Source organism: Syngnathus scovelli, chromosome 18 (assembly GCF_024217435.2).
Source record: "Syngnathus scovelli strain Florida chromosome 18, RoL_Ssco_1.2, whole genome shotgun sequence".
NCBI classification, from domain to species: Eukaryota; Metazoa; Chordata; class Actinopteri; order Syngnathiformes; family Syngnathidae; genus Syngnathus; species Syngnathus scovelli.
In genome coordinates, this window is record NC_090864.1 from 11,788,030 (window position 1) to 11,812,156 (window position 24,127).

Here is a 24,127-nt window from a genome sequence, read left to right on the forward strand (position 1 = left end):
TATTTGGGGTGGTGCATAGATTTTTAGGTGTTCATGCAGAAATATTTACAAAGCACTCTTAAAATGAACGTTTAAGGTCATGTTCCACTCACAGGTGGATTTGGCACAAAGAAAGCTTGAACTACAATTGAACATAAACCATCTAACTCTGATGTGGGCCAAATCCATTTGCGTTGTAATTTTTTTTTTTTTAATTGGATAAGAGATTTGACACACTTGCAGAGCAGCATCAGTGTGTGCTGTGTTTTAAACAGAGTCGCTTACCCACAATGCAAAGCGGCTCCCAAGCAAGCAGTGCAGACAAGCCTGGCAGTGAGCAAAAACAACAACAGGCGACACTTTAAAAAAAAAAAAAAAGCATTGAAAAGCGTCTACATGGATGGCGACCCTTGGCATCGCTGTTCCGCGCGTGCAATGATCTAAAGTCCGGAAGCCAAACATGCACCCCAGCGTGATGACGTGAGTACCGCAGCGCATTTTTTAAGTGCTCCCGACGCCACAGAGGAGGCGAATTTGAGTCCGCGGAAAAGGGGAGACTCGTTTGCAGGCTAGCCGAGCAGAGCAGAGCCGAGCTGAGCTGAGCTGGGCTAGCTCGCTAGCTCCGTGCGGTTCTCTATGTTTGAGTGTCTTCCGGCAGCAACGGCGGCGGCGACGGTGCCATGAACAGCGGACTCCCAGCCTCAGCCGCTCCGCTCGGGGGTGCTGGGATACCCAATGTCAAGGTGAAGTTTTGCCGTTACTACGCGAAAGACAAAACGTGCTTCTATGGAGACGAGTGCCAGTTCCTGCACGAGGACCCGTCCATGGCTAGCCTGAGCCCCGTCCCGTTGTCTTTACCCGGGGGTGGCGGGACTCCGACGGGGTATTCCCTCGGAGGTTCCGCGGCCTCCGGCGCTGGAGGAGGAACCGGCTTGCCCAAGAAGAGCGAAGCCATGGGGCCTGCGGGGACTTCTCTGGACGGGTCGTTGCTAGCCAGTGAGTAACGCTTTTACTTCACAGCCGGGACCTCACTTGGGTGCACACCTGACTTTAAGAGGAGCACGGTCGGACTTGACTGAAAATCTAGCCCGGGGATTGAGTGAGGCCTCCTCCTTGTCTCGTCTCGTCCCCCCCAAACTGCGTCCTGCACATTTAGCCGTCACGTGCAATTCGGCATCGTCTACTTGGTGTTGTGGAGCTCTCTGGGTGGCTTTTCACAACTGACGTGACTGTTGTTGTGTAAATGAAGCATGAATAGCCTGTTGCCGCTCTGGTCAAGGAGGCCTGATGCTATGACAGCTGTGGATATGGACAGAAAGCGCTGAAAGTTAGCCCAGTGTAGCTTCATGGCAATCTGAAACCCTGGAATATTTTATGGTTTTCATTCCAGATCCAAATCAATCATCTCGTATGCTGTTTAATCCGAGCGAGTACGCGTGTTTACATGCTTGCTAACTGTAGCTGTGATGCTAAGGTAGCCATAGTAGCTAACGTAGCCTTCCACGAGGTATTGTTTGTTTGTGTGTTTGCGCTCATTTGTTTTGTACAAATCAACCCAAAATAGCGCCAAGTTATTTTGACGTTACAATACTCGTGTGTAAGATGTCAAGTGGCTTGATAAGGAAACCATGCTGGCGGGCGCTGCGTAGAGATTAGCATCGCCGTCGCTTGCATCTGAGGAACTGTTTACATTTTTTCCTAATGAGCCCTGTGATTGGTTCCACATAGTCGAGACCGTTCCATCGTCCTAAACGTCTTCCTCTACTTGACAGCATCGTTGCTCAATATTACAAGAAGTCCTTTTTTGTCCTTTGCAGTTCCAGGGATGGAGGGAGCGAGTCTGAGCGACGCCAACCTCACCAATTCCTACTTCAGCAGCAGCTTCATTGGCGTCAATGGATTTGGAAGTCCCGCAGAGTCCAAATACTCCATGATGCAGGTATCGGCAACTTTGTGGTTGTCATGCTTGACATGCTTGTTCCCATCTTTGATAGCGCAGCTTCCTTTCTTTTCTTGTGTTTTGAATCTCTCCATTTCTTGCTAGCGAATTACCACCAGCAGCAGCTCTCCCAGTCTGCTCAACGACGGTGCCAAGAATTTCAGCCACAGCACTCACGGTGAGTCCAACATTGCTCCAGTTGCCATTGAAATGACCTCAACTTTTTTCTCCCCCCGCCCGCCACGTAGACCCTGTCAACTCCCCAACATCATCGCTCTTCAGCGATTTTGGTGCTCTTGGCATTTCTCAACGGAGAAAGGTGAGGGAAAAACAAAACAGGGTGTCCCTCGTTTTTGAGGTAACCTGCAGTCGGTGACGCACCGACCCGTCGGAACGGTTAAGGATTTCTTTGGTTTTAAGGTGTGCGTAACAATCTATTTTTCTTTTAGGCGCCCAATCCGACAGCAAGCGAGTTCATCCCTAAGGGAGCTCCACGAATGGCCACCATGGCGCCGTCTTCTGTGCAGGCCTTCCCCTCGCCTGTCTTTGCCCACCCGGCTCTTAACAGCTCCACAGCTGCCGCTTTAGCTCCAGGTGCCGTCTCCTTTCTTTCCCGCCTCATTTCTTTTCCGTCCCGCTCCAAACACGCTTGACCATCTGCTTTCAGGCATGTCTTTATCGGCGGGCTCATCTCCACTTCACTCGCCGAAAATCACGCCGCATACCTCGCCTGCCCCGCGCCGCCGCAGCCACACCCCCAACCCCAACCCGGTCAACTACATGGTACCCACCACGGCGGCCGACCCGAGCGCTCACATCATCCAGAAGGAGACCGTCGGGGGGACCACATACTTCTACACGGACAATACCCCTGCTCCCATGGCCGGGATGGTACGTGGCGGCGTTCTTCTAATGACTAATATTCAGAAAGTCATGACAAAGTTTTGCTTTATCAGTAAATAGGAAGCTCGTTGTTTGTGGTTTCACCGCAGGTGTTTCCTACCTACCATATCTACCCCCCCACCGCACCCCACGTGGCCTACATGCAGCCCAAAGCCAACGCCCCGTCCTTCTTCATGGCAGATGAACTCCGACAGGTATTTCTCCGCCGTCGGGCCCACAGACGTGAGCCGCCGCCGCCGCCGTTAACGTCTTCCAACGCCCGGCAGGAATTAATAAACAGGCACCTGATAACCATGGCGCAGATCGACCACTCGGAAAACACAGGTGGAAATCCCAAACTTCCGGATCCTACCTTGTTAGCGTGATGACAACTAGTCATCGTCGGTGCCCTGTGTTGTGCAGACGTACCGTCTGAGGTGGACAGCTACCACAGCCTGTTCCCCCTGGAGGCCCTCCCGCCACCCAACCGCATGCAGAAGACCAGCAACTTCAGCTACATCACGTCCTGCTACAAGGCGGTCAACAGCAAGGACGACCTGCCCTACTGCCTGCGGAGGATACACGGTAAGCTTAGCACACGTGCCAAAGGAATATTCGGTAGACTAGTCCATTTGACGGTTGTTCAGGCTTCCGCCTCGTCAACACCAAGTGTATGATGCTGGTGGACATGTGGAAGAAGATTCAGCACTCCAACTCGGTCACCCTGAGGGAGGTCTTCACGACAAAGGCCTTTGGAGACCACTGTGAGTTGGAATGTTTCATTTATTAGTTTTTTCTACTTTTAAAATGGACTTAAACCCTTATTTGCTTCTCCATTGCACAGCATTGGTTTTCTCTTATGACTTCCACGCGGGCGCAGAAACCATGTTCAGCCGACACTTCAACGACCCGGCGGCTGACTCGTATTTTACCAAGAGGAAGTGGGGTAAGCGGCTCCTCCTCCAAATAATGTCCCCTTTTATATATGTATTCCAAAAAAAAAAAAAAAAATTGCCCTTTGTTTTGGTGACCCACTAATAGGCGTTAATGAGGTCACCCGCTTAGGCACGTCAATCCAATTAAGGGCTGGATATCATTTGCTCCAGCGGCTAGCACGGCAAGTCAGCCATGCGTTCTATTTTGGATCAAGTCTATTATTGACTGTTGGCCACTGTGCAAGCGAAACGTGGACCTAAGGAGGAACCTGTGGCTGAAAGTGATCCTGAAGGCAGGTGCTGCTGTTGACCTCATCCACGAGAACAGAGCAGAGCAGAGCAGAGCAGTGTGGAGCCTGCAGCACGCAAAAACACGCCACACTAGTTTTTGTGTCATGTTCAATTATTGGAGCCAATTTGCAAAAAATCAATTGCTGGAATCAAAACTGATCCAGACTTTTATTGGAGGCTAACATGCTAGTTTTCAGGCCATTGTCATTTTTGAGAAGCCCCACTCTAACTTACAATAAAAAAAAAAAAGGAAGTCGGTTTGCACGTCACTCATTTCTCACAAGCTGTTTTTGCCTGATAAAGTGCGTGATGTTTTTTTTTTGTTTTTTTTTTTTGTGTGTGTGTAGGACAACACGAGCCTCCACCTCCGCGGCAGCATGCCGGCCTGTTGCCCGAGTCGCTCATCTGGGCCTACATTGTCCAGCTCAGTTCGGCCCTGCGCACCATCCACACGGCGGGCCTGGCGTGCCGCGTTATGGACCCCAGCAAGATCCTCATCACGGGCAAGACTAGGTTTGCACATGAGAAGCATAAACAACCAGATGAGATCATCTTGTGACTTTTGACGCCGCTATCGAATTTTGCGTGTGCAGGTTACGTGTGAATTGTGTGGGCGTCTTTGACGTCCTGACCTTTGACAGCAGTCAGAGCAACCACCTGGCCCTGATGCCGCAATACCAGGTGCTCGCTCGGCCGAGCCAGCCGCTCGTCATCGTCGATTGAAACGCGTCTCTTGTGCTTTCAGCAAGCCGACCTGGTGTCGCTGGGCAAAGTCGTGCTGGCGCTGGCCTGCAACTCGCTGGCCGGCATTCAGAGGGAGAACCTGCAGAAGGCCATGGAGCTGGTGTCCATCAACTACTCGTCAGACCTCAAGAACCTCATACTGTAAGAGCCGCCCGCATTTGAGCCAAGAATTGTTCCCACCGTCTAACATTTGCTTCTCTCTCCGCTTCCAGATACCTGCTGACTGAACAGTCTCGTCTCCGGAGCGTCAACGACATCATGCCGATGATCGGCGCTCGATTTTACACGCAGCTGGACGCTTCGCAGATGAGGAACGACGTGATCGAGGAGGACCTGGCCAAGGTGATGTGCCGTATGCACAGTCAACAATGGCACTTTGAGCCGGCGGGCGGCAAAACACCGTTGCCCCTGTTTTTTAGGAAGTGCAAAATGGCCGCCTCTTCCGCCTGCTAGCCAAGCTGGGCACCATCAACGAGAGGCCCGAGTGAGTCCGCCGCTCTGTCCGCATTTGCGCTGTTGCCACGTCAACGCTTCAAAGCGCCGGCCGCGTCGTGTGAATTTCAGGTTTCAGAAGGACCCCACGTGGTCGGAAACGGGCGACCGCTACCTGCTCAAGCTTTTCCGGGACCACCTGTTTCACCAGGTGACGGAAGCCGGGACGCCGTGGATCGACCTCAGCCACATCGTCTCCTGTCTCAACAAAGTCGGTGACGTTTGCTTTCCGTAACAAACTGACACTCTCCATGGCACCGCATAGTCACCAAATGTTCCCTTTTGATGAATTGGCCAGCTGGACGCTGGTGGGCCGGAGAAGATCAGCCTGGTGTCGCGGGACGAGAAGAGCGTGCTGGTGGTGACCTACTCGGACCTGAAGCGCTGCTTCGACAGCACCTTTCAGGAGCTGCAGGCGGCCTCCGCTGGCTCACTGTAGCGTCGTCCCCTACTGGCCTTGGCCTGGTGGGCGCACTACTATTGCACTACGGCGGGCCATCCACCTTCCCAGCGAGCCGGTGGAAGGCTGAGCTCGTGGAGACATTTCAACATCAGCATTTTGGGCGGGAAGGCCTCAGTCGCATACACTGTCCACCGAGAAGGCTTTTGTTTCCCTTCTAAAGTGTATTTTTTTTTTTTTTTTTAGTCTTTCCTAAAAAAAAAAAAAGAAAAAAACCTGCAAGCTGGAAAAACGGTGTAAGAGATGGACGCTTGGGACGGCGAATTTTTTTTTTTTTTTTTTTAGATTTTGGGGGAACAAACCAATGTTTGAGGTTCTTCTTGAACATGTTTTTATTGTTTCTTTCTACCGCTGTTTGTGTGGGAGGGGTTGGTGAGTTAGGCGTTTTTTTTTCCCCTCAGAGGAGCCTGCACTAAGATTTTAATTTTTCCCCGGGTTACTTTTTTATGTGTGAATGAATTGCCCACAGGGTGTACAGAGAGTCTCACGCATTTATCATGGCGCTGTTAATTTGTTTTTTGCGCCCCCCCCCCCCATCTGGGCAGTTGCCTCTATACGGAATGTCACCCACTCTTCTTTTTTAGAAGCGCTTTTTTTGTGTGTGCGTGTGTGCGCGCGCGCGTTTTCGCCAAAGCGGGAGGGCTAATTTTTTAAAAATCTGTGGACCAATGCCAGCAGTAGTGAAGGGGAACGACACGCAGGATGACAAATAAGGTAGTGCCCCCCCACACACACAAACACACGCCTGCCACCCCCCCACCCCACCCCACCCGATGATTGAATGTGATCTGCCATCATTGGTCAGGATTGTTCACAGCGCCCCCCCAACGATGGTTTTTCCACGATTCTAAACACTGCTCTTGAACTCTGTTGACCCTGAAAAATGGACTTCATGGAAAGGATTTCATTGCCTGCTTGGTGGGTGGGGGTGCTAACTGTTAGCTCATCTGATGACTGTGGTGCTTTAGAACCCCCCCCCCCCCCAGCCGCTCCTCACACACGCACACACTCCACAACCAACATTTTTTCCCCCCCCTCGTGTTCCAATGTCTCAAACTTTGCAAAATTTGTGTGTACAGCAGTATTTTAATAAAGAATTCAGAAAGCAAGACAGCATCGTCACATTGCAAAAAATAAGTAAGGGCAGTTGAAAGAAAACCACACATGACATAATAGGAATTCCTAAAAACTATCCATCCAGATATCAGCATATAATGTCAGTGTAAGAAGGGCCTTTCCTCCCTTTGAGGTACCAATACAAACAGGAACTGTGACTTTTATACTTGGCGAACTGTGTAATAATGGGGGGGGGGAGCTAGAAGGAGGGGTAAAATAGGTTGTAGTCGGGAGGAGGGGAGCCCCCCAGGTCCGAATCCCACCTGGATGACCCGTTGCTATGGAGACGGACAGCTTCCTTGATGCCCTTGCTCCAGGAAAGACGCTGCAGCTCCTCTGAAGGTAGGACCATGCCGCTGTCGCAATCCTGAAGCACACGTCAAGTCTATTCAAGTATGTCTGTGTGTGTGTGTGTGTGTGTGTTTGTTTCCTCACCTCAGATCTGTGACGCGGATCCTCGCAGGGCATCTCCTCAAATGTGTCCAGTTTGGCCACCACAGCATGCATGTAACTGCACAGTACAAGCACATTCGTGGTCAACATTTGGATCCGTTCTTCTATTGAGCAATACATGTCAAATCATGGCCAGTGGCGGCGACCTTAAGTTAGTGACAGCAAGGGGCTTTTCTCCGCTCTTCCAAAATTCCACCCGAGATCCCAGAGGAATCCAATTCTTCTCGTCCTGCCAATATAAATCAACATTGTCGTCAATATTAACGGCTTCCGACGACTCGGGTTGTGTTTGATGGACCAGTTTGACCGTGGAGCGAAGCAGATCTCCGAGGGTGTCCGCCAGGTGGGAAAAGGAAGGTCTCTCGCTGGGCTCGGCCTCCCAGCAGGCCAGCATGGTGCTGTAACTGGGCACCGGCAAAAACACCACGTGAGCTCGGTCGGGACGGAAAGCCAAAGCCGACTTGGCGTCGCTTTCTCCTCACATGTCGGCCGTGCTGTACTCCGGCGCCCTCATCCTGGTTCCCGCCTTCAGTCTGCGACAGAAGTCCTCGTCGACGTGCAGGCCGGGATACGGTGAGGCCCCTACGGTACGTGTTGCCACGACATCACTCGTTGCGTCCTAACACCGAGTTCCTCTTGCTACTTTGCCGAGTGTTTTAGGGTCAGCTCTTACCCAAAGAGAAGATTTCCCAGAGCAGGACACCAAAGGCCCACACGTCACTCTGAGTGGTAAAGACCTTGTCGAAGATGGACTCCGGAGACATCCACTTGAGAGGCAGGCGAGCCTAACAGCCAATCAGGTTAGAGAAAATGCAAAGCAAAATGTTGGAACTGAAACAAAGCTGGTGACATTTGTCGTATGCAATTTTTGTGTGTGTGTGTGTGTGTGTGTGTGTGTGTGTGTGTGAATGCGTGCGTACTCACGTCACCCTTTCGCACATAATCGGGGTCTTTGTAGATGTCCCTCGCTAGGCCAAAGTCGCAAATCTTTACCACGTTGTTGTCAGACAGTAAAACATTTCGGGCTGCCAGGTCTCGATGAATGCACTAAAGTGGAAAAAAAAACCAAATGTTGCGCGCGTCACCCATTGAAGATGATAAGGGGTCAGACCTTGCGCGACGCCAGGAAGTCCATTCCTCGCGCCACCTGGAAGCTGAAGGAGATGAGATCCTCCAGAAATAACGGCGAGTCTGATATGTCTTCTGTTGGAAATTGAAAAAAAGAATATCCCAAATATGATAGACGGTGACAAACTATTGCTAATAACCGCTGGCAGCAATTACCGCCAATGTTTGTGTCATCATTCATTTCTCTCTGGATGTTGCAACTCTTCTTTCCAGATTTTCTTCTGGCCGCCTGGAGCATAAAAAATAGAAATCAAGTCATATATACGTACGTACGTATATATTGTAATTCGGTCCAAAAGAAATGACATCACAAAGAATTTAGAATCAAAAGAGAAATAAATTGCATTCAAATGAATGACTACATTGAAAGTAAAACTAGCATTGAAATTTCATTAATTTGGTCCTAACTCAACCTATAAATGAAAAGTTGCGGAAGTTGCCATGAGAAAGCTGACATATGGTGCCGTGCCATGCCGTGCCGTGCCGTGTTGGGTTAATTGCGAGAGGCTCAGAGGAGCTATAGGGAAGTAAAGGTGAGGCAGATAAGGTCTTCATCTCAACCGCAATACAAGATTACAGAAGTGACTTTTTGTGTGCGTGTGTATGTGTGAATGATTCGACCTTTTCGGTATTGCTTAACATAATGACAAGAGAGCCCGATAGCATCTTGAACAATTCAACAGCACAGTCACCCCAAACATCTCTCGTTTGCTTCTCAGGAAGCTGGACAGGTTTCCATGGCGACAGTACTCCACAATCACCATCAGCGGCCCTGTAATGCAAACACACACCACATCAAAATTCTCCTCACCCTGATCCAAATCATAAAAGTTAAGACTTAGTCTGGAACCCTAATTGCGCGTGTGATCACGATCATCCACAAACCTCCCGGCTTGGTGCAAGCTCCCAGTAGGTTCACGACGTTGACATGGTGTCCGATGTAGTTGAGGATTTTCAGTTCGGTCATCAGGGCTTTGTGCTCGCTGACTGTGGCGCCCTCTAGCGGATGAAACGTGCACACACGTACATACATGGGGCGAAAAATCCAATCCAATGGATTGAAGAGCTCGCAGAAGACCTTTCGTACCTTTGAGCATTTTAACAGCAACCGTCGTGCAGCTGGAAGCGTTGTCCATTCCAAACGCAGATGCCTGCACCACTTTACCAAAGGCTCCTCGGCCCAAATTCTTGCCTGCTTGACAGGAACACGATACTGATTGGAGTATTATTCCAAGTGAAGACTTGAAAGCTTCGTCATAACCCAAATTCTCGCTTGGGTGTGCGACATGATACTCGCTTCTCGCCCATCCTGGAAGTGAGCGTCTGATAAGACACAACTTCCAAGGCCATCAGGAGAACATTGGACTGAGCACCACCCTTGTGGCTGATTAGTGTCAGTAAACACTGGGCTTTTAATTACCCAGCCAAAGACAATACACTGATTAATGGAACCTCCCAATGATCAGTCGATAAGAGCTATGAGAAAGTCGGAGTATCGCCGAGGCCATCTTAATACATCCTCTGCTTACATTCCTGGAAGCAAACAAACGAGAGGAATACGAAATAAGGTACCTAATTTGAGACGCTCTCGAGGGAACTCCCACTGGTTGGGATCATACTGGAGTCGTTCGGACTGCTCCCGGACGGGGCCGTCTCCAGAGTCCAGTATGATGGACAGGTACTCGGTTTTACTCTGGGAATTGTCGGGCTGTAGAAAGCAGGGACGCCGAATCGTTAAGCTAGGATCGCACAGGGGGTGGGGTGGGGTGGGGTGGGGTGGGGTGGGGTCGGGTCGGTTCGGTCTTCCTGACCTGTCGTAGTTTTCGGATCAGGAGCGTCAGGAGAAGCCACAGGAAGGTGGCCACCACGCACGTGCACGTCAGAGTAGGAATCTCCATGGACGGCGTTTCGGGCGCATTGACCCATATGTAGGCGGAGCTCTCCACAGAGCCCTTCTGGTTGCTGGCCTGGCATGTATACAAGCCCTGGTCCTCCACGGTGATGCGCTCGATATGGAGCGAGCCCTCCTTAGCTGACATCGCAATACCTGACAACGACGAAAAGGAGAGTGAGGAGAAAGAACTGCATTTTACATCGGATAGCTAGCGATTCCATTTTTGGGTTTTTACCAGATCCTGCCGACAGAGCGCGTTGGTTCTTGTACCACGTGACAGCGGGTGGCGGGACGCCCTCGGCGCGGCAACGGAGGCTCACCGAGCTGCTAACGTTTACCGTACGATCCGTCAAATTCTTTAGCAGCTCTGGAGGCTCCAGGGCTGAGCAGAAAAACAGAGGACGCAGTTAGACCCCACTCGACGCTTGGGGGCGGTGCAGGCGATTGTTGCAGAAACACTAGAAATACGTACATCCCCGTATGCTATCACTTTTCAATTCTATTCCGCTAACATCTTGCGGCGGCCAACCCAACTGTGATGTCTATCGCAGTTCCCTTTCCTGCTCCTGTACTGTACTTGATAAAACCTTGAATTGTGTCTAGTAGATTGTCAAGTCATAAAAGAGCGATTGTATCAGAACAACGAATGCACCTACGACCAAACTATTTTGGTCACTATGACACATTGCTATTAACTCATCAGATTTTAACCTCACTCACCCCGAAAGCCACTTTTCTGTTTTTTTCTTACTTGTGAAGGAAGTGGACTAATTCTTTTTTCTCACTGGTCACCCAGAGTGTGTGTGTGTGTGTGGGTGGGGGGTCGATTCCCCAAGTGGGGGTCTGGACGGAGGAAGTGGACGTGTCAGGCGTTGATTGTTATAGCGAGCGGCCGTCCGCAGACATGAAGCAAAGTCACTTAAGCCAGGCGACTGACTGATTGTTGTTTCCCCCATCTTCGGACAACAATTGATGATTGTGCGAGCGGGGGCCTGACAGTGTCTGATTGGCTGATTGTTCCCGCGGCCCAGCGCAGGGGCCTGTAAATGTGGCATTGTGGGAAGTGCCATTGTGTGCTCTTCCTCCAGACCAGATCCCATTCCCACGTGAAAGAGGTGCCGAGCAAAGGCAGGGTGGGGCCTCAGGAAGCCGAGGGGACCCGATTCCCAAAGTCCGTGAGAGACAGAGAGAGAGAGAGTGGCTGTTTGTTTGTTTGCGACATATGTACGTGCACAAAGACATCAGGATGTCCAGAAATAAGGAGGCCCTCATGCTGGGATAATTACAACACTCTGCTTGCGAGCTTAACCAGATGATGGAAGCCTGGCAATGCCTAAACGACGGAATCGTGAACTCACCTGAGACCCTCACCTGCGCCACCAAGTGGGCCTCCTGCCCTGTCAAGCGGTGGTGGGCGGTGCACATGTAGGCGCCCGAGTCTTGCGCGCTCAGGTTGCTCAGCGACAACAGCAGAGAGCGTGAGAACTCTCCCGTGGACGGTTGCCCGCTCAGGGCGGTGCCCCCGCCCCGGTCGGGATGCAAGCGTCGCCACGACAGGCTGCTGTACAGGTGCTTGTTGGCGCTGCAGGTGAGGCGCAGATCTCCGCCTTCCCTGGCGTCTTCCCCCTGGCTCAAGGCGAAGCCTCCTGGAACGTCTGATGAGATAGATCGAGTGATTTTCTTTTTTTTTTTTTTTTTTTTTTAACCTTACCACAAATGGTACAAGGGCTCCCTCTAGTGGTACGATAAGAATCGCTCAATTCAAACTAACTAAGCTTCCCAGTCCAAAATGGCTAGCCTGGTAGCTAACATTAGCTCTATGCTACAGTATACATTTCAGCGTCAAGAGCACACGATTGAAATCATTCATTACTGCCATTAATCCGGGCAATAGAAAAGTCAATCGATTAGTCACTCCCACAATTACCGCCACAATCTTCACAAAGTTTACATTTGAATCAACTTGCTCCTTTTTCTTTTTCTTTTAAGGGCTCTGGCTACAACGAGAGAGAAGGGTTTGTTTGCAAGTGGCGCCATTGGAGACAGCACCTGCCATTCACGGTGACCGAGCCGGCCGCCATTTTGGAGCACCTTTTGATGTATATCCGTGGCCAGCGTGAAGACGGCGAGAAAAAGTCTTTCTATTTACTTTAGCCCTCTGAAACTTCCCGTGGAAACGGCTCGAGAGCTTCCTGACGGCGGATTGTGTTTATCTTTCCCGAACACCCCGAGGCCTCCCGAAATAAAGCCGAGCTGCCAGTCCGAGGAAATGCGCCGTGCGGGACGAGGAGGCGGACGGGGTTAGTGGAATGATAAGGGCCCACGGGTTCCTGTTTCGTTCTCGCATACATACACAAGCTCAATTATACTCGCACGCGCTAAAGAGCAACACAATGAACCTAACCCAAATTTATAGTGAATACACAGTTTAACTTAACGGAGATGCTTTTCGAAATGTGACTTTCCGCGAGATTCTGCCTAGCAACAAGTGACCGGCTTGCTTGCGATTTTCCAATTTGTCCTTATTTGTCGGTGTGCTCACCTGTGACATAGAAGGGGATGTCCAGGTGGTCCAGTCCCACAGAGTTGGAGGCCACGCAACGGAACACACCTGACACCAGAGCCCGGGCCACGGTCGCAACACCCACCGTCTAAGCACGCACGCACGCACGCACGCACGCACACGTGAGTCCATTTCTAATCGGATGACATTAACATATGTATGTTATCACGCTGGCGTGTCATGTTCCACCTTGGTCTTCCCCTGAAGCACTTCCTGTCTGTGGCTCACACTCAGGATGCGGTTGTGTGTGGACGTGGCGGGGAGCCCCTCGCTCACGGGGATCCACACGGAGGAGGATGTCGGAGCTGCGCACCTTCAGTGAGGAAGAGGAGGACACTCAGCAGCTGTACATACATGCATACGTACAAGGTATGTTTTTGGTCTTAGTCACAAATCGGCATCAAACACCTTCCGCTCTAAATATAGATCGGATTCCTAATATGGATTCCTTCACCGCTGCTCGCTACGCGTTGGACGCACACCGAGGAACAATTTGTAAGCATTAGTGTCTCTGGATTCCGGTAGGAGGCGACGGGACTTCCTGTTTTGGACGCCTCGGAATGGCCTCCTGCTATTTTTGGACCGCAAAACTTCGATTTGAGGTCAGTTGTGCAAAGGTACAAATATCTACTTGTGTTGCTAAGTTTTAGCTTGTTGCTGACTTTTATGGAAGTAAACTTTGTGTACACATTGAATAGATCAAATGTTAGCTATTTTGTCCATGAGGTGTTACTTTCTTTTCCCTGATTGCTCTTCCTCTTGGGTTGTACAATGTGTGCGTCCCACCCAGTGCGCCTCCCACGCACGCACGCACGCACGCACGCACGCACACGCACACACACAGACACGAGCGCGTCTGTGGTACTCACTCCAAATGGAAATAAAAGTGTAAGATTTTGCGATAAAGATTTGTTAGTCACACAAAGACAAGTAGACAAGACACACAACAATCACTCCACAGTCACTCAGTGTATGTGTGTGTGGGTGTGGGTGTGTGCGTGCGTGCGCGCGCACGTACGTATTCACTAACTACACCTAACTGTTCCTGTCTACAGCCCAAAATAACCACACAGACATTTAAAAGAACAATGCACATATATAAGTGAAGTTTAATGCAAAACAACATCAACTGTTACAAACAATTTAAAAACAAATATGTTTTGACAGAGTCATACAAATATTTTTGCTCATATGTAAGTTAGTTGTATAAAATTATTAAATATTAGCTTCATATATTACTCATAGAACATCTTTATACAAGGGGCGCATTTGCAAACTTGCACGCACCCATCCGTACACACACGCACACACGCTTGCATGTCAAGTGTATGAAGGATAATTAGGACCACATGGGTGGGAGCAAAGATAAAGCATGAAAACAAAACAAAAAACTTCACTATTACGAGTAAAAAAAATCTCTATACATGTATATATAAATATACACATTATACATTATTAGTACATATAAAGTACATATGTATATGCATACACATATATATATATATTTTTTTTTTTTTCCTCCTCAAAAATCAGAGTGGCCCTGTTCATCCTTCATGCAAGTGGCTCATCGCTGTTTCCGACACACAGACAATTGGGGCTGTTCTAACCGCGACATAACTCTCTCGGCAGACTTCCTACATGGTAGGCGTCCGGCTTTTTTTCAACTATGAAACCTTGTGTCCACTCCCTCTTCTCTTTTTCGATTTCTTTCTGGAGGAAAAACAAACAAACAAACAACAAACCGTAAAAACTCACAGCTTTTGTGGATGTGTGTGTGTGGGCGGGCCAGGGCAGGGCAGGGCAGGGCAGGGCAGGGCAGGGTGTCATGTCAGGGCTCGGGCGGGCGGGGGAATGGGGGGGCGGGGGGCACGCACCCATGATAGTACCACTCTCGGACACAAAAAAACAAGCAAAGCAGCTTCGATAGATGTGGCTGGTTGCATAGCATGGAAGAAATAAATAAGTGAAGCAGCAGGTGTCTACTATGTTTGCTTGTAAGTACGTATACGTATGACTCTTGCGTGCTGGGGCTCCACTGCTCAGCAGTGTTGCAAGTCCACTCCAGCTCAACAAGGCTTCTTCCACCGAGGATGCGGGATCCAAACGAGTACGCTATTCACAAAAAGTTTGGAATATTTAGCTTTCGGCGTAAGTTTCAGGAAGACGCTTCAAGGCACCTTGGAATGCAGTACGCAACTTGAAGCCTTGTTATATGTACTGGGAGAAATGTAAGTTTAGCTTTTAGGGTCATCCTGAACTCCCACCTTAAAGCTTAATATACTTAACGTTTTGTAACTAGCGTATGTGTGTGCGTGTGCACTGGCGATGGGGGCGGCGGCAGCAGCGGCAGCAGCAGCAGCAGCAGCAGAGTTCTGGTGATGGGAAGACGTGTGTGAGGGTGGGAAGGGGAGGGGAGGGGAGGGGGGGGCGTCTCAAGAATAGATCAAGTCTTTCGGAAGCAGCCCTGTGCCACGTTTGAAGACGAAGGGGACAATCACGCTGCTGGGAAGCGTCTCGCGTCGGGAGAGGAAGCCAAACAACGAGAGGAAAAGCGCTCTGATTTTCGCACAGGAAGCCCAGCGCGCCTCCTGCCCGGGCCTGATAAGAAGAGCTGCCATTCCCATGGCCGGACCAGCGCCCGCCGGCGGACCCCGCTATGCGCGGGGACCCGAAAGAGAAGAGCTCCTGGGCCCGGCGAACCCGGCCCGGCCCGTCGCGCCCGCCGGGCCTCCTCCGGCTCGGCGTCAAGCTTGCGGTGCAGCCGGGCTGCGAAGAACAAGTGAGGCCCAGTGAGGATCCGGCACGCAGCACAAGACAAGACAAGCACAAGCACAAGATAAGCACAAACCACACATTTAGAAACGGTGACCTGCAAGTTTCCCATCACTATTAAGCAACAGTGACCTGCAAGTGTCCCATCACTATTAAGCAACAGTGACCTGCAAGTGTCCCATCACTATTTAGCAACAGTGACCTGCAAAGTGTGAGATGACCTGCAAGGGTGGGATCACTATTTAGCAACAGTGGCCTGCCAAGTGTGACATGACTATTTAGCAATGGTGGGATCACTAGTTAGCAATTGTAGCATAGTATGAAAAACAACTGCCTGCCATACAAGTGAGAAACAATTTGGGAAATCGTCATCGGAGGCTGCGAGTTGCTCATGACGGTGGTGGAAAGGGAGGGGGCGGCCTTGGTTATGGGGGTCAAAGTTCGAGTATGTGGATGATGTCACCGGCGTCCCTGCTCTCAGGTAACACTTAACCTCCGCGGCTGGCGCTCGCGAGCTACACAATACGTCTTTGACCCCCGAGAACCGTTCCGTCTCTTCTTGCCAAGTGTGCGTCTTGCGTGCGTGCGTGCGTGCGTGTGGCCGGCTGGCTGGCTAGCTGGCTGGCTGGCTGGCTGGCTGGCTGGCTCCGATAGAAGAAAAAGCATCGGAGGATGTGCTGTGCAATCACAATAATAAACAGGCCTCTCACCCTAAGCCCTGCGCAGGAAAGCCATTAAATCATCCACGTTTGATTTGGAAGGCAACAAATCGGGCCTGAGAGCACGGAACTGCCCTCTATTCAAGTCTCTCTCCGTGTGTGTGTGTGTGTGTGTTTGTGTGTGTTTGTGTGTGTTTTCCTCTCTCCTTTCAAGTCTCTCATGTTCTGTGTGTGTGTGTGTGTGTGTGTGTTTGAATGGACCATGCACACCACACTTTGCATTAAGGGATTAAAAAACAAAAAAAGAACGCAAAGACAGAAAGAAAGAGAAAAAGTGACACAATGAGACACACGCATACACACAAAGCGCACACGGACGTTCTGACACATTCAGACACACATGAAAGCGCCTCAAAGGCATCTGTTCTCCTTACAAGAAGGAAACAGTGTCTGGACACATGCTGAAATAGACAAAACATGGCTTGTTTACTCAATCACACAATGCACACACACACACACACACACCATTTAACGCACAACAATAACAGCAGAGGGGACGGGTCACTTTTTTTTTTTTTTTTTACTGTGACATTTCAGCATTGGATGTGGATGTGGATGCAACTAACCATTAAAAAAAATAATATCAGCAGTAATCTGCGTTCTAAGACGTCACAAGGACATTTATTTTTCAACTTGGTGGTCACTAATTAAAAACAATCACCTTAAAAGTGACAATGCCAATAAAAGATAAAAAACCAGAACCCTCCAAATCAGAAAATCAATGTATGATTAAAAAGTGGTCCTAAAAGTCACGGCAAAAACAAACAAACAAACAAACAAATAATAATAATTGTAATTCAAAAGTTCACCTCAAATTTGCCTTAAAACGAGCAAAGTCAATTTGACCCAAATCAAAAAGTCAGCAGGGGACAAAACAAAAAGCCTGCTGGATTCAAAACGACTTCCTAAAGGCCTCATTCAGCGTTTGCGTCGGTCGTAACGCCAAGCTAGCTCGCGTCAGGTGCGTGCGTGCGTGCGTGCTTGCGTGCGTACTCACAGGCCTTTGGGCGGACACGGGTGCCAGAGCCAGTGGAGGTGCGGCGCCGGGACGGCGTGGGACGTGCAGTGCACGGACTGTCGGCTCCCCCGGGGTACGGCGCCCGAGTCCCGCGACGACACGGCTTTCTCGCCGATCTGAGGACTCGCTGGGACACGCAAATTGGCACATGTAATACAAAGCGAGACATGGAAACAAAGCTAGGCTTCCCGTCGCGCTCTTACCGTTGACCACGAGGATTAGCGTGAGGTTCTGGTAGAGCCCGTGCTCCTGGTTGCGGACGCGCACGGTATATTTGCCCGCATCTTCCTCGGCCACGTCGCGGATGACCAGGGAGTGGCCGTCCAGGAGGTAGCGGGAGCACCGCTCGGCCGCCACCGTGCCGTCTTTCAACCTGCGGCGCCGCGGGACTTTCACGTGTTTGAACTGAACAAGCGTGCTTTTTTGCGTGCGCGCGTCATCTTACCAGATCACTTGGGGCGCCGGGAAGGCTCGCAGCTTGGGTGAAATTCGGTAGGACTTCTGACCCGCTCGGGCCTCTATTACCGAGCCTCGTCTGGGCTTCAATCGGATGAAGGGGCGATCTGGCCGGAGCAAACAAGCAATGTCCAAGCCCTGGCAGGAGGCAGGCGCCTTTGTCACCTTTCAGCGACGGCCTTACCGTAAACGGTAACGGTGACTTTCTGCTGCTTGGTTTTGTTTCCGCTGCTGACGCGACACGTGTAGAGGCCGCGGTCGGTGCGCCGCAGTTTGGGGATGGTCAGGATGTTGTAGAACAACATGTGGGTCCTGTGTTTCAGCAGACGCTTGGACGTGGAGCCGCTGCTGCTCGTCTGCAGACGGACAAATGAGCTTGTTTTCTCAGATTGTCCCGGAATTTGCTCTTTTTGCCTACCTTTCCAGGGTAGTCCCACGAGATGTTCACCCTGGTGTTCAGCTCCCCGGTGGCGGTGCAGTTGAGCACCAGCCTCTCTCCCTTCAAGGCCTGCACAGGACCAGTACTGTTGAGGTACACGTCCAAGATGTTGCTCACTAAGAGCACACGGGAAGATGCAGATAGGTGAGTTTTCCCAATCAAAGCAAAGCCTTGGTTGTGGCCTCGTCCCGGCAGGCAGACCTGGTCTGTGGACAATGTAGATGCGCGACTTGTGCGTCACGCCGTCCACCAGGGTCTGGCAGAAGAAGAGGCCGATGTAGTAGAAAGTGGGAGAGCGGATGGTGAAGCCCCGCTTGCTGTTCCACACGATGTTCCTTTGGTCAGGACTCAAGCTGCGGTTGGGGAACTGCGGGAGAAGCACATTTCAATTTCCAGAAAGGATTCCCTTCCGCTTTCCAATTGGCCCAAGTGCCGATTCACGGCGATCGGGAAACTGCGGGAGAAGGAGTTTTCGTTTTCCGGAAATGATTCTCTTCAAAATATCAATTCATGTGAGCGGAACACTTGTTTCCCAGCCCTTCAAATACATTATGGAAGTGGACACAAAATGACCTGCGGTATTTTTGGACTCCAATTTCCGGTCCCGCTCTAAATCCTGAGAGCCGTCCAGATGCTGATGAGTCCTGGCGGGCTCTGGCTTCTGTGGCCGAAATCCTTGCGTAACTCTTCTTGTGTTCTTGGAGGTCGCCGTGAGGAAATGTTTACCCGTCACGGAGAAAAAGCCTCCCACCCTGTCTCAGGGGAGCAGGTAGGAGCGAGGTGACCCTTTTCTCATTTTTTTCTTCGCCCCCTCTTACCTAACCGCAAGGTGGCTAAGAGAGGTCCGAGGAGTCAGGATCTGGCAAACGTGATTGGATTGGATTGGATTGGGGGGCGTGTCACTTTCACAGTGCAAGGCTAGTAGGGGTGGGGGGGCTCAAGGGTATTGTTGGATGGAGCTAGCCAAAAGGAAAAAAGGCATTCCAGGAAGAAAACACTCCAGAGGCCTGTGACAGTCAGTGGATGAAGGGAAGGATGAGAGCTATTTTTACATTGGTTCCCTTTGTGCTTACAAGAATTTGAGAGCAGGACAAATACATTTTGTACTGAACAAAATGTACCACACGTATGGCTTTTTTGAAAAAATATAGAATCATTTTTCAAAATGTTACCATTTCCCGTCACGCGAAAACCTTTGAAATGGCGTGGTGTAGGAGGAAGCTATTCTTGCAACGATTCCCATGACGCTTCCTCTTTGTTTTCATTATGACTTGAATGTCGCTTTGCTAATCGTGACTTATTCACAGAAAAATGAGCAATTCTTTTAAGAATGGAGTGAAGCAAGCGGCTATTTACTCATGCAATCCATGTCATTCTGGTCATTTTTTCTCGTGACTCATTTATCCTAAAGCCAAGCTTTGGCTGCATTCTGCTTGTTTGACAAATTTGCCCCGATTTAGTCATTGGACAATTGGCACGCCGGCCGGCCGGCCAGCCAGCCAGCCGGCCAGCCAGCCAGCCAGCCAACCAGCCAGCCAGCAGGCAGCCGTAATAAGAGGCCGTTCTGAGACAATGGCGCGAGCTTCGGGGGGCCGAGCGCAGCTACTTGGGCTTCCTCTTGCCAGCTGTTTTAAGCATCATGGCCAAAAAGTTGGCGGCCAGGAGTGCGACTATGAGTGACGCTGTGGGAAGTGATGCTGGCTGGGGGCCAACGAGGCACTCTGGACCTAACGTCCTGTCTCCAGCCGGCTTCAAAACAAAACAAAAAAAGATCGGAAAAAGCTTGTTAAGAAATACAAAACGTGGCCATCATTTGGGACATTTTTTTAGCCTGCTTGACTTCTTTAGCAACATGGCAGACTTTTCAGCCATGGCTTCTTGAGACAATTTCCAGTTGTTAAGTCAAACTGATTTTTTGGTTTAGTTGGCATGGATGGTCACAAAATCTCTTGGAAGCCTACCTTGACCAGCGCGCTGGTGATGTTGGGGTGGGTGACCCTGCAGGGGATGACCAGCGGCTGCTTCTCCTTCATGTACAAAACGTCGGGGCTCATCTCTGAATGCTCCACAAATGGTTGCCGACTATCTGAAAGCCAAACACTAGCGATCAGGGACTCAAATGGCATGCACATTTATCTATCTGTGCATTCAGTAAAGGTGTTCCGCAGGGCTCCCTCCGTGCCAGGGCTACTTTCTGTTCCATTCAATCAGCGCTATTTACCGTTTTGTAATGGTGTCCGTTGAAAAAAAAATATAGGAATAGGTAAGAATGTTCTAAGTCAAAAAGTAACATTTAGACATACACCTAAATGTGCTATTTATTGATGCTAATTGTTAGCATGTCGATGATGCTTTCCATGAAGGTAGCGGGGGCATTTCTAACATTAGATTAAACTGTTTATTTGTACTCTGTCGGTGGCTGTGTCCACTATTGTGTAGTCTGCAGTGCTCTGTTGTCACTGAAGCCACCGAACCTGCCCCCACCCCCCCGACCCGACCCGACCCCCACACGAATGGCCGCCAGCCGGCCACAATAAACACCCAGATTGTTGGTAGGCAATCATTGCAGCGCATTGTTTGTGTGTTCGGGGCTGTTATTCAAGGAAAGCTAATCTCTGAACGCCCCCCAAAACAAAAGTACCCCAAGGACCGACCCACTGAGCTGGGCTTCCTTCTGCCGCTGCTTTGATTTGGGCCGTAATGGACGAGGAGGCCTGAGCAATGGACGCCACCCCGCTCCTCCCCCTGCGTCACCTTGGTGAGGGCAGAGATGCTCTGCGGGGTCGAGGGAGGGGTCGACCATTGCAGACATTGTGCCTCCTCTTTGCTTTGGCGGCGGCGGCCTTCATCTTAACCTCACACACGCACACACAAACATGTTCACATACTTTGTCCAAGAGTTAGTGTCCCCCCCCACCCACCCACCTCCCTCCCAACCCCTGGCCTCCTCCCTTCAAGCACAGGATGCTGGAGCGGGGCAGATAAGGCCGATGCCCTGCATGGGAAACTCTGCCCAGTCTTGAGCCTTTCAACAGCTGGCCCATTCCACTCCCAAAAAGACTTTTATTTATATACAAATATCTGGGAATAGAAATACATGGAGAGCAGCGCAAGGTGCTGAAACGGTGCCTGAAGTGTATAGAGATCGTCGGCGTGACTGTTTTTAGCACTTCCTCTTGAAAAAGGTCCAGACTTTTAAAAAGTAGGACAGAGAAAAGCGGAGTACACCCTGGAGTGGTTGTCAGCCACTTGTAGTTTGCATGTCACACAGTTTAAGATCGTGATACGTATGTTTCCGCAGTGATTCAATGTGTTCCTTCCTTTCTGTACCGACAGTCCTTTAAATTTCCATAGTGTACGTTTGAAAGTAGCTAAATATAGTGACAAAGTTGCTGCAACAATGAGCAGCCCTAGCTTTGTCCCTAGCTTGGCCCCCGGCTGTCGTAGCAAGCCTTCAAAGTGCCCCAACGAGACAAGACGCAAGTGTCTTCTTACCTGTCACGTACACGTAAACGGACGCCTGCTGCTGCGCTCGGTGTCGGTAGCGGCACAGGAAGGAGCCCGTGTGGCGTGGCTGGGAGCCACCCAGTAGCGTCACGCGACTGCAGTGCAGCCGCTGTGACCTGCCGCAGCGGAATTCCTCCACGCGCATCTGGTCGTGGGGCAGGTCAGGCGGGAAGGACCACGACAGCTCCCAGCGACCTCTAGATGACAAGAACAAATGAAACCTAGGCGGAGCAATTTGATTTGGCTTCAATTGACATTGTGCTGCTCCTTGGCCACCAGTGGGCAGCGCAATACAGGCCTAGTACACATACATGTGGAGCCTCTTTGCGGAAGATAAAGAATAGATACGAGTGAGGATAATAAATATCTGTTGCCCCGTTGCGCAAATCGTTTATGACAAGGTTGTTAGCATTGTTTGTTAGCATTTAGCTGGAGTGACCTGCATCTGAGCTCCAGGGTCTGGTTGATCTCCAGAACTAGCTGTCTGTGCGTCCCTTCCAGCACGGGCACGCTGTATTTGCCGTCTGCCTCCTCGTCTGCACCTGCGAGACATAAGGGCACTTTGAGGCAGGTGGATTCGGGAGCAACCATAGACATTGCCCATAGGTTGGTTGGGTGAGATGGATGAGAGCGCCCGAGCCGCGTTCATTGTCGGCCTAACGGCTCCCTGCGGATGCCTCATTCACAGTAAGTTGCCTTACTCATACTTCCGAGAACACTTCCTACTCTTTGACACACGCTCTCACACATACGTAGTTTGCCTGATGCCAAGTCTATTCAAAATGGAAGATTAAAAAAAAAAAAAAAAAAACATTCTTAAAGGGGAACCCCCAGATGTTTATACCAGTAGAGATTTTTTACATGATATATTTAGTAATGAAAGCTATATTTAAGAAACCTCCCCCGAAATGATGACTGCCTAAAAAAGTCCGTTTAGATTATTTTAAAATGTAAAAAATGGCAAGGATTTGTACTGGGATGTTTTATTTAACAAAATGAATTCAAATAAACGTGTCTATTTTTTTTTTTTAACCCCAACTGTCAGGCGTTTCAAGTAAACATCATATTAAAGACAAAATAATGTATTCAACAATAAAATCCTAATACCTATTTCAACCTACTTTAAGTCTGAATAAAAACATGAAAAGTCTGCAAGAGAAAACCAAACTATTTGAATTTTTAATAATATTAGAAAGCAAGATAAAACCTAAAACATTCCAAAAGGTTAATATAGTTAAAAATAAAAACATTAAAATTAAAAAGTTGAGTAGCTCTTATGAAGGAAATTGTCCAAAAAATACAAACCAAACCCCCCAAATAATACATTTTAAAATATCATGATTACTCCAAATTGCTGATGAGTTACATATTTCTATCAAAATGTCAAATGAATAAAATAAGCATTAACAGTAGGATGGAAATAGCACCACATCAAGCCACTCAAATGGAATAATGTTGCAAACACATGAGTTTTTTAATTCATCACTTTGTCGCATGTGTGTAAAGTATCCCAAAAATAAAAGTTATAAGTAGGGTATTGCCCTGAGGGAGGGAAATTAGTACTTTGATCCAATTGAAATGACCTATCAACACACATTTGAAGACACAACAACCGAAGCGCTTCTCATCGAATTCGCGTAAAAGTAGTCGAAAGTGAGCGCAAGTATGCACGAGGGATCCAGTGATGGCTGGCTGGCTGTCTGTCCGACTGACTGACTGACTGTCCGACTGTCCGACTGACTGACTGACTGTCCGACTGACTGACTGACTGTCCGACCGTCCGACTGACTGACTGACTGACTGACTGGCGACTGACTCACCTTTGGCAAAGAGCGCGTACAATCCACAAAGCAGAAAGGTGAGCAGAAAGTTCATCGTGTTCGTCCAACCACCGATAATGAAAGACACGGGCCGTGCGTTTAAGTCCTTTTGGATGAGGAGGAAGATGACGCACAAGGAAGACAAGTGACTTGAGGGACTCCTGCGCGACGCGTTGCCGCCGTTGGGCCTTTATAGCGTTCCCACAGTGGGGGCCACCGGATGGCGGCCTTCCGTGACGCGCGCGCAAGCGCGTCCTGCCTGACACACCCAAGCCAAGCGCGTAATAGCCACCCGGTCTCGGATCCACCCGACCGGCCCTCAACTCGACTCCCAGCTTCCTTCGAGTGCTCCAAACTAGGGAATAAATCACACCGACTGGCTCTCAATAACAAGCTGCATGTACACATTTGCCTCCCTCGGTTAGAATCCACGAGGTGACTTGCACGTACGCACCTTTTTTTCCCCTCAGATCACAAATGGGAACACTGCAAACGTCCAATACGTACACACTTGTGTAAC

General features: G+C 49.9%; 2 protein-coding genes and 1 long non-coding RNA gene across 5 annotated transcripts; 2 read left to right on the top strand and 1 right to left on the bottom strand.

The window, feature by feature from the left end:
- The first annotated feature begins 250 nt into the window (after positions 1-250).
- On the top strand, positions 251-6,831 carry pan3 (poly(A) specific ribonuclease subunit PAN3). 2 transcript variants are annotated; one of them, XM_049749703.2, is made up of 19 exons: positions 251-459; positions 638-975; positions 1,797-1,918; positions 2,024-2,096; positions 2,167-2,237; positions 2,368-2,512; positions 2,586-2,809; positions 2,911-3,015; positions 3,088-3,145; positions 3,224-3,385; positions 3,448-3,564; positions 3,645-3,746; positions 4,374-4,539; positions 4,620-4,707; positions 4,772-4,911; positions 4,983-5,112; positions 5,190-5,254; positions 5,335-5,473; positions 5,561-6,831. In XM_049749703.2, exons 1-19 carry the CDS (start codon positions 440-442, stop codon positions 5,699-5,701), a joined length of 2,406 nt encoding a protein of 801 aa, XP_049605660.1. In that variant the 5' UTR covers positions 251-439; the 3' UTR covers positions 5,702-6,831. The 2 variants fall into 2 exon arrangements, with proteins under 2 accessions (XP_049605660.1, XP_049605661.1); XM_049749704.2 differs by lacking the exon at positions 638-975 and having other exon boundaries at positions 252-459.
- On the bottom strand, positions 6,789-23,925 carry flt1 (fms related receptor tyrosine kinase 1). Of its 2 annotated transcripts, none has more exons than XM_049749695.2 (28): positions 23,608-23,925; positions 22,227-22,329; positions 21,776-21,984; positions 20,242-20,366; positions 18,482-18,647; positions 18,260-18,396; positions 18,026-18,197; positions 17,831-17,948; positions 17,589-17,758; positions 17,365-17,512; positions 13,066-13,189; positions 12,856-12,964; positions 11,672-11,968; positions 10,549-10,695; positions 10,231-10,466; positions 9,992-10,127; positions 9,507-9,614; positions 9,305-9,418; positions 9,112-9,191; positions 8,576-8,648; positions 8,403-8,494; positions 8,216-8,338; positions 7,965-8,076; positions 7,774-7,873; positions 7,599-7,695; positions 7,438-7,520; positions 7,274-7,349; positions 6,789-7,205 (listed from the first exon to the last, which is right to left on the bottom strand). In XM_049749695.2, the coding sequence occupies exons 1-28, from the start codon at positions 23,660-23,662 to the stop codon at positions 7,038-7,040; spliced, it is 3,678 nt and encodes a 1,225-aa protein (XP_049605652.1). In that variant the 5' UTR covers positions 23,663-23,925; the 3' UTR covers positions 6,789-7,037. The 2 variants fall into 2 exon arrangements, with proteins under 2 accessions (XP_049605652.1, XP_049605654.1); XM_049749697.2 differs by having other exon boundaries at positions 9,507-9,611; positions 23,608-23,924.
- LOC125986196 (uncharacterized) lies at positions 12,883-17,367 on the top strand. The gene is made up of 4 exons (XR_007487558.2): positions 12,883-12,998; positions 13,111-13,245; positions 13,402-13,478; positions 14,410-17,367. It is a non-coding gene; the product is annotated as an uncharacterized lncRNA (long non-coding RNA).
- Positions 23,926-24,127: the final 202 nt, after the last annotated feature.

Excerpts from the sequence above, each read along its gene's own strand:
- pan3 (XM_049749703.2), top strand. The coding sequence starts at position 440 with ATGCACCCCAGCGTGATGAC. Across the intron at positions 2,097-2,166 it reads TTTCAGCCACAGCACTCACG|ACCCTGTCAACTCCCCAACA; the intron begins GTGAGTCCAACA and ends CCCGCCACGTAG. Across the intron at positions 3,747-4,373 it reads TTTTACCAAGAGGAAGTGGG|GACAACACGAGCCTCCACCT; the intron begins GTAAGCGGCTCC and ends GTGTGTGTGTAG.
- flt1 (XM_049749695.2), bottom strand. The coding sequence starts at position 23,662 with ATGAACTTTCTGCTCACCTTTCTGCTTTGTGGATTGTACGCGCTCTTT. Across the intron at positions 21,985-22,226 it reads ACCCTGGAGCTCAGATGCAG|AGGTCGCTGGGAGCTGTCGT; the intron begins GTCACTCCAGCT and ends CTTGTCATCTAG. Across the intron at positions 7,521-7,598 it reads GAGATCTGCTTCGCTCCACG|GACGAGAAGAATTGGATTCC; the intron begins GTCAAACTGGTC and ends TTATATTGGCAG.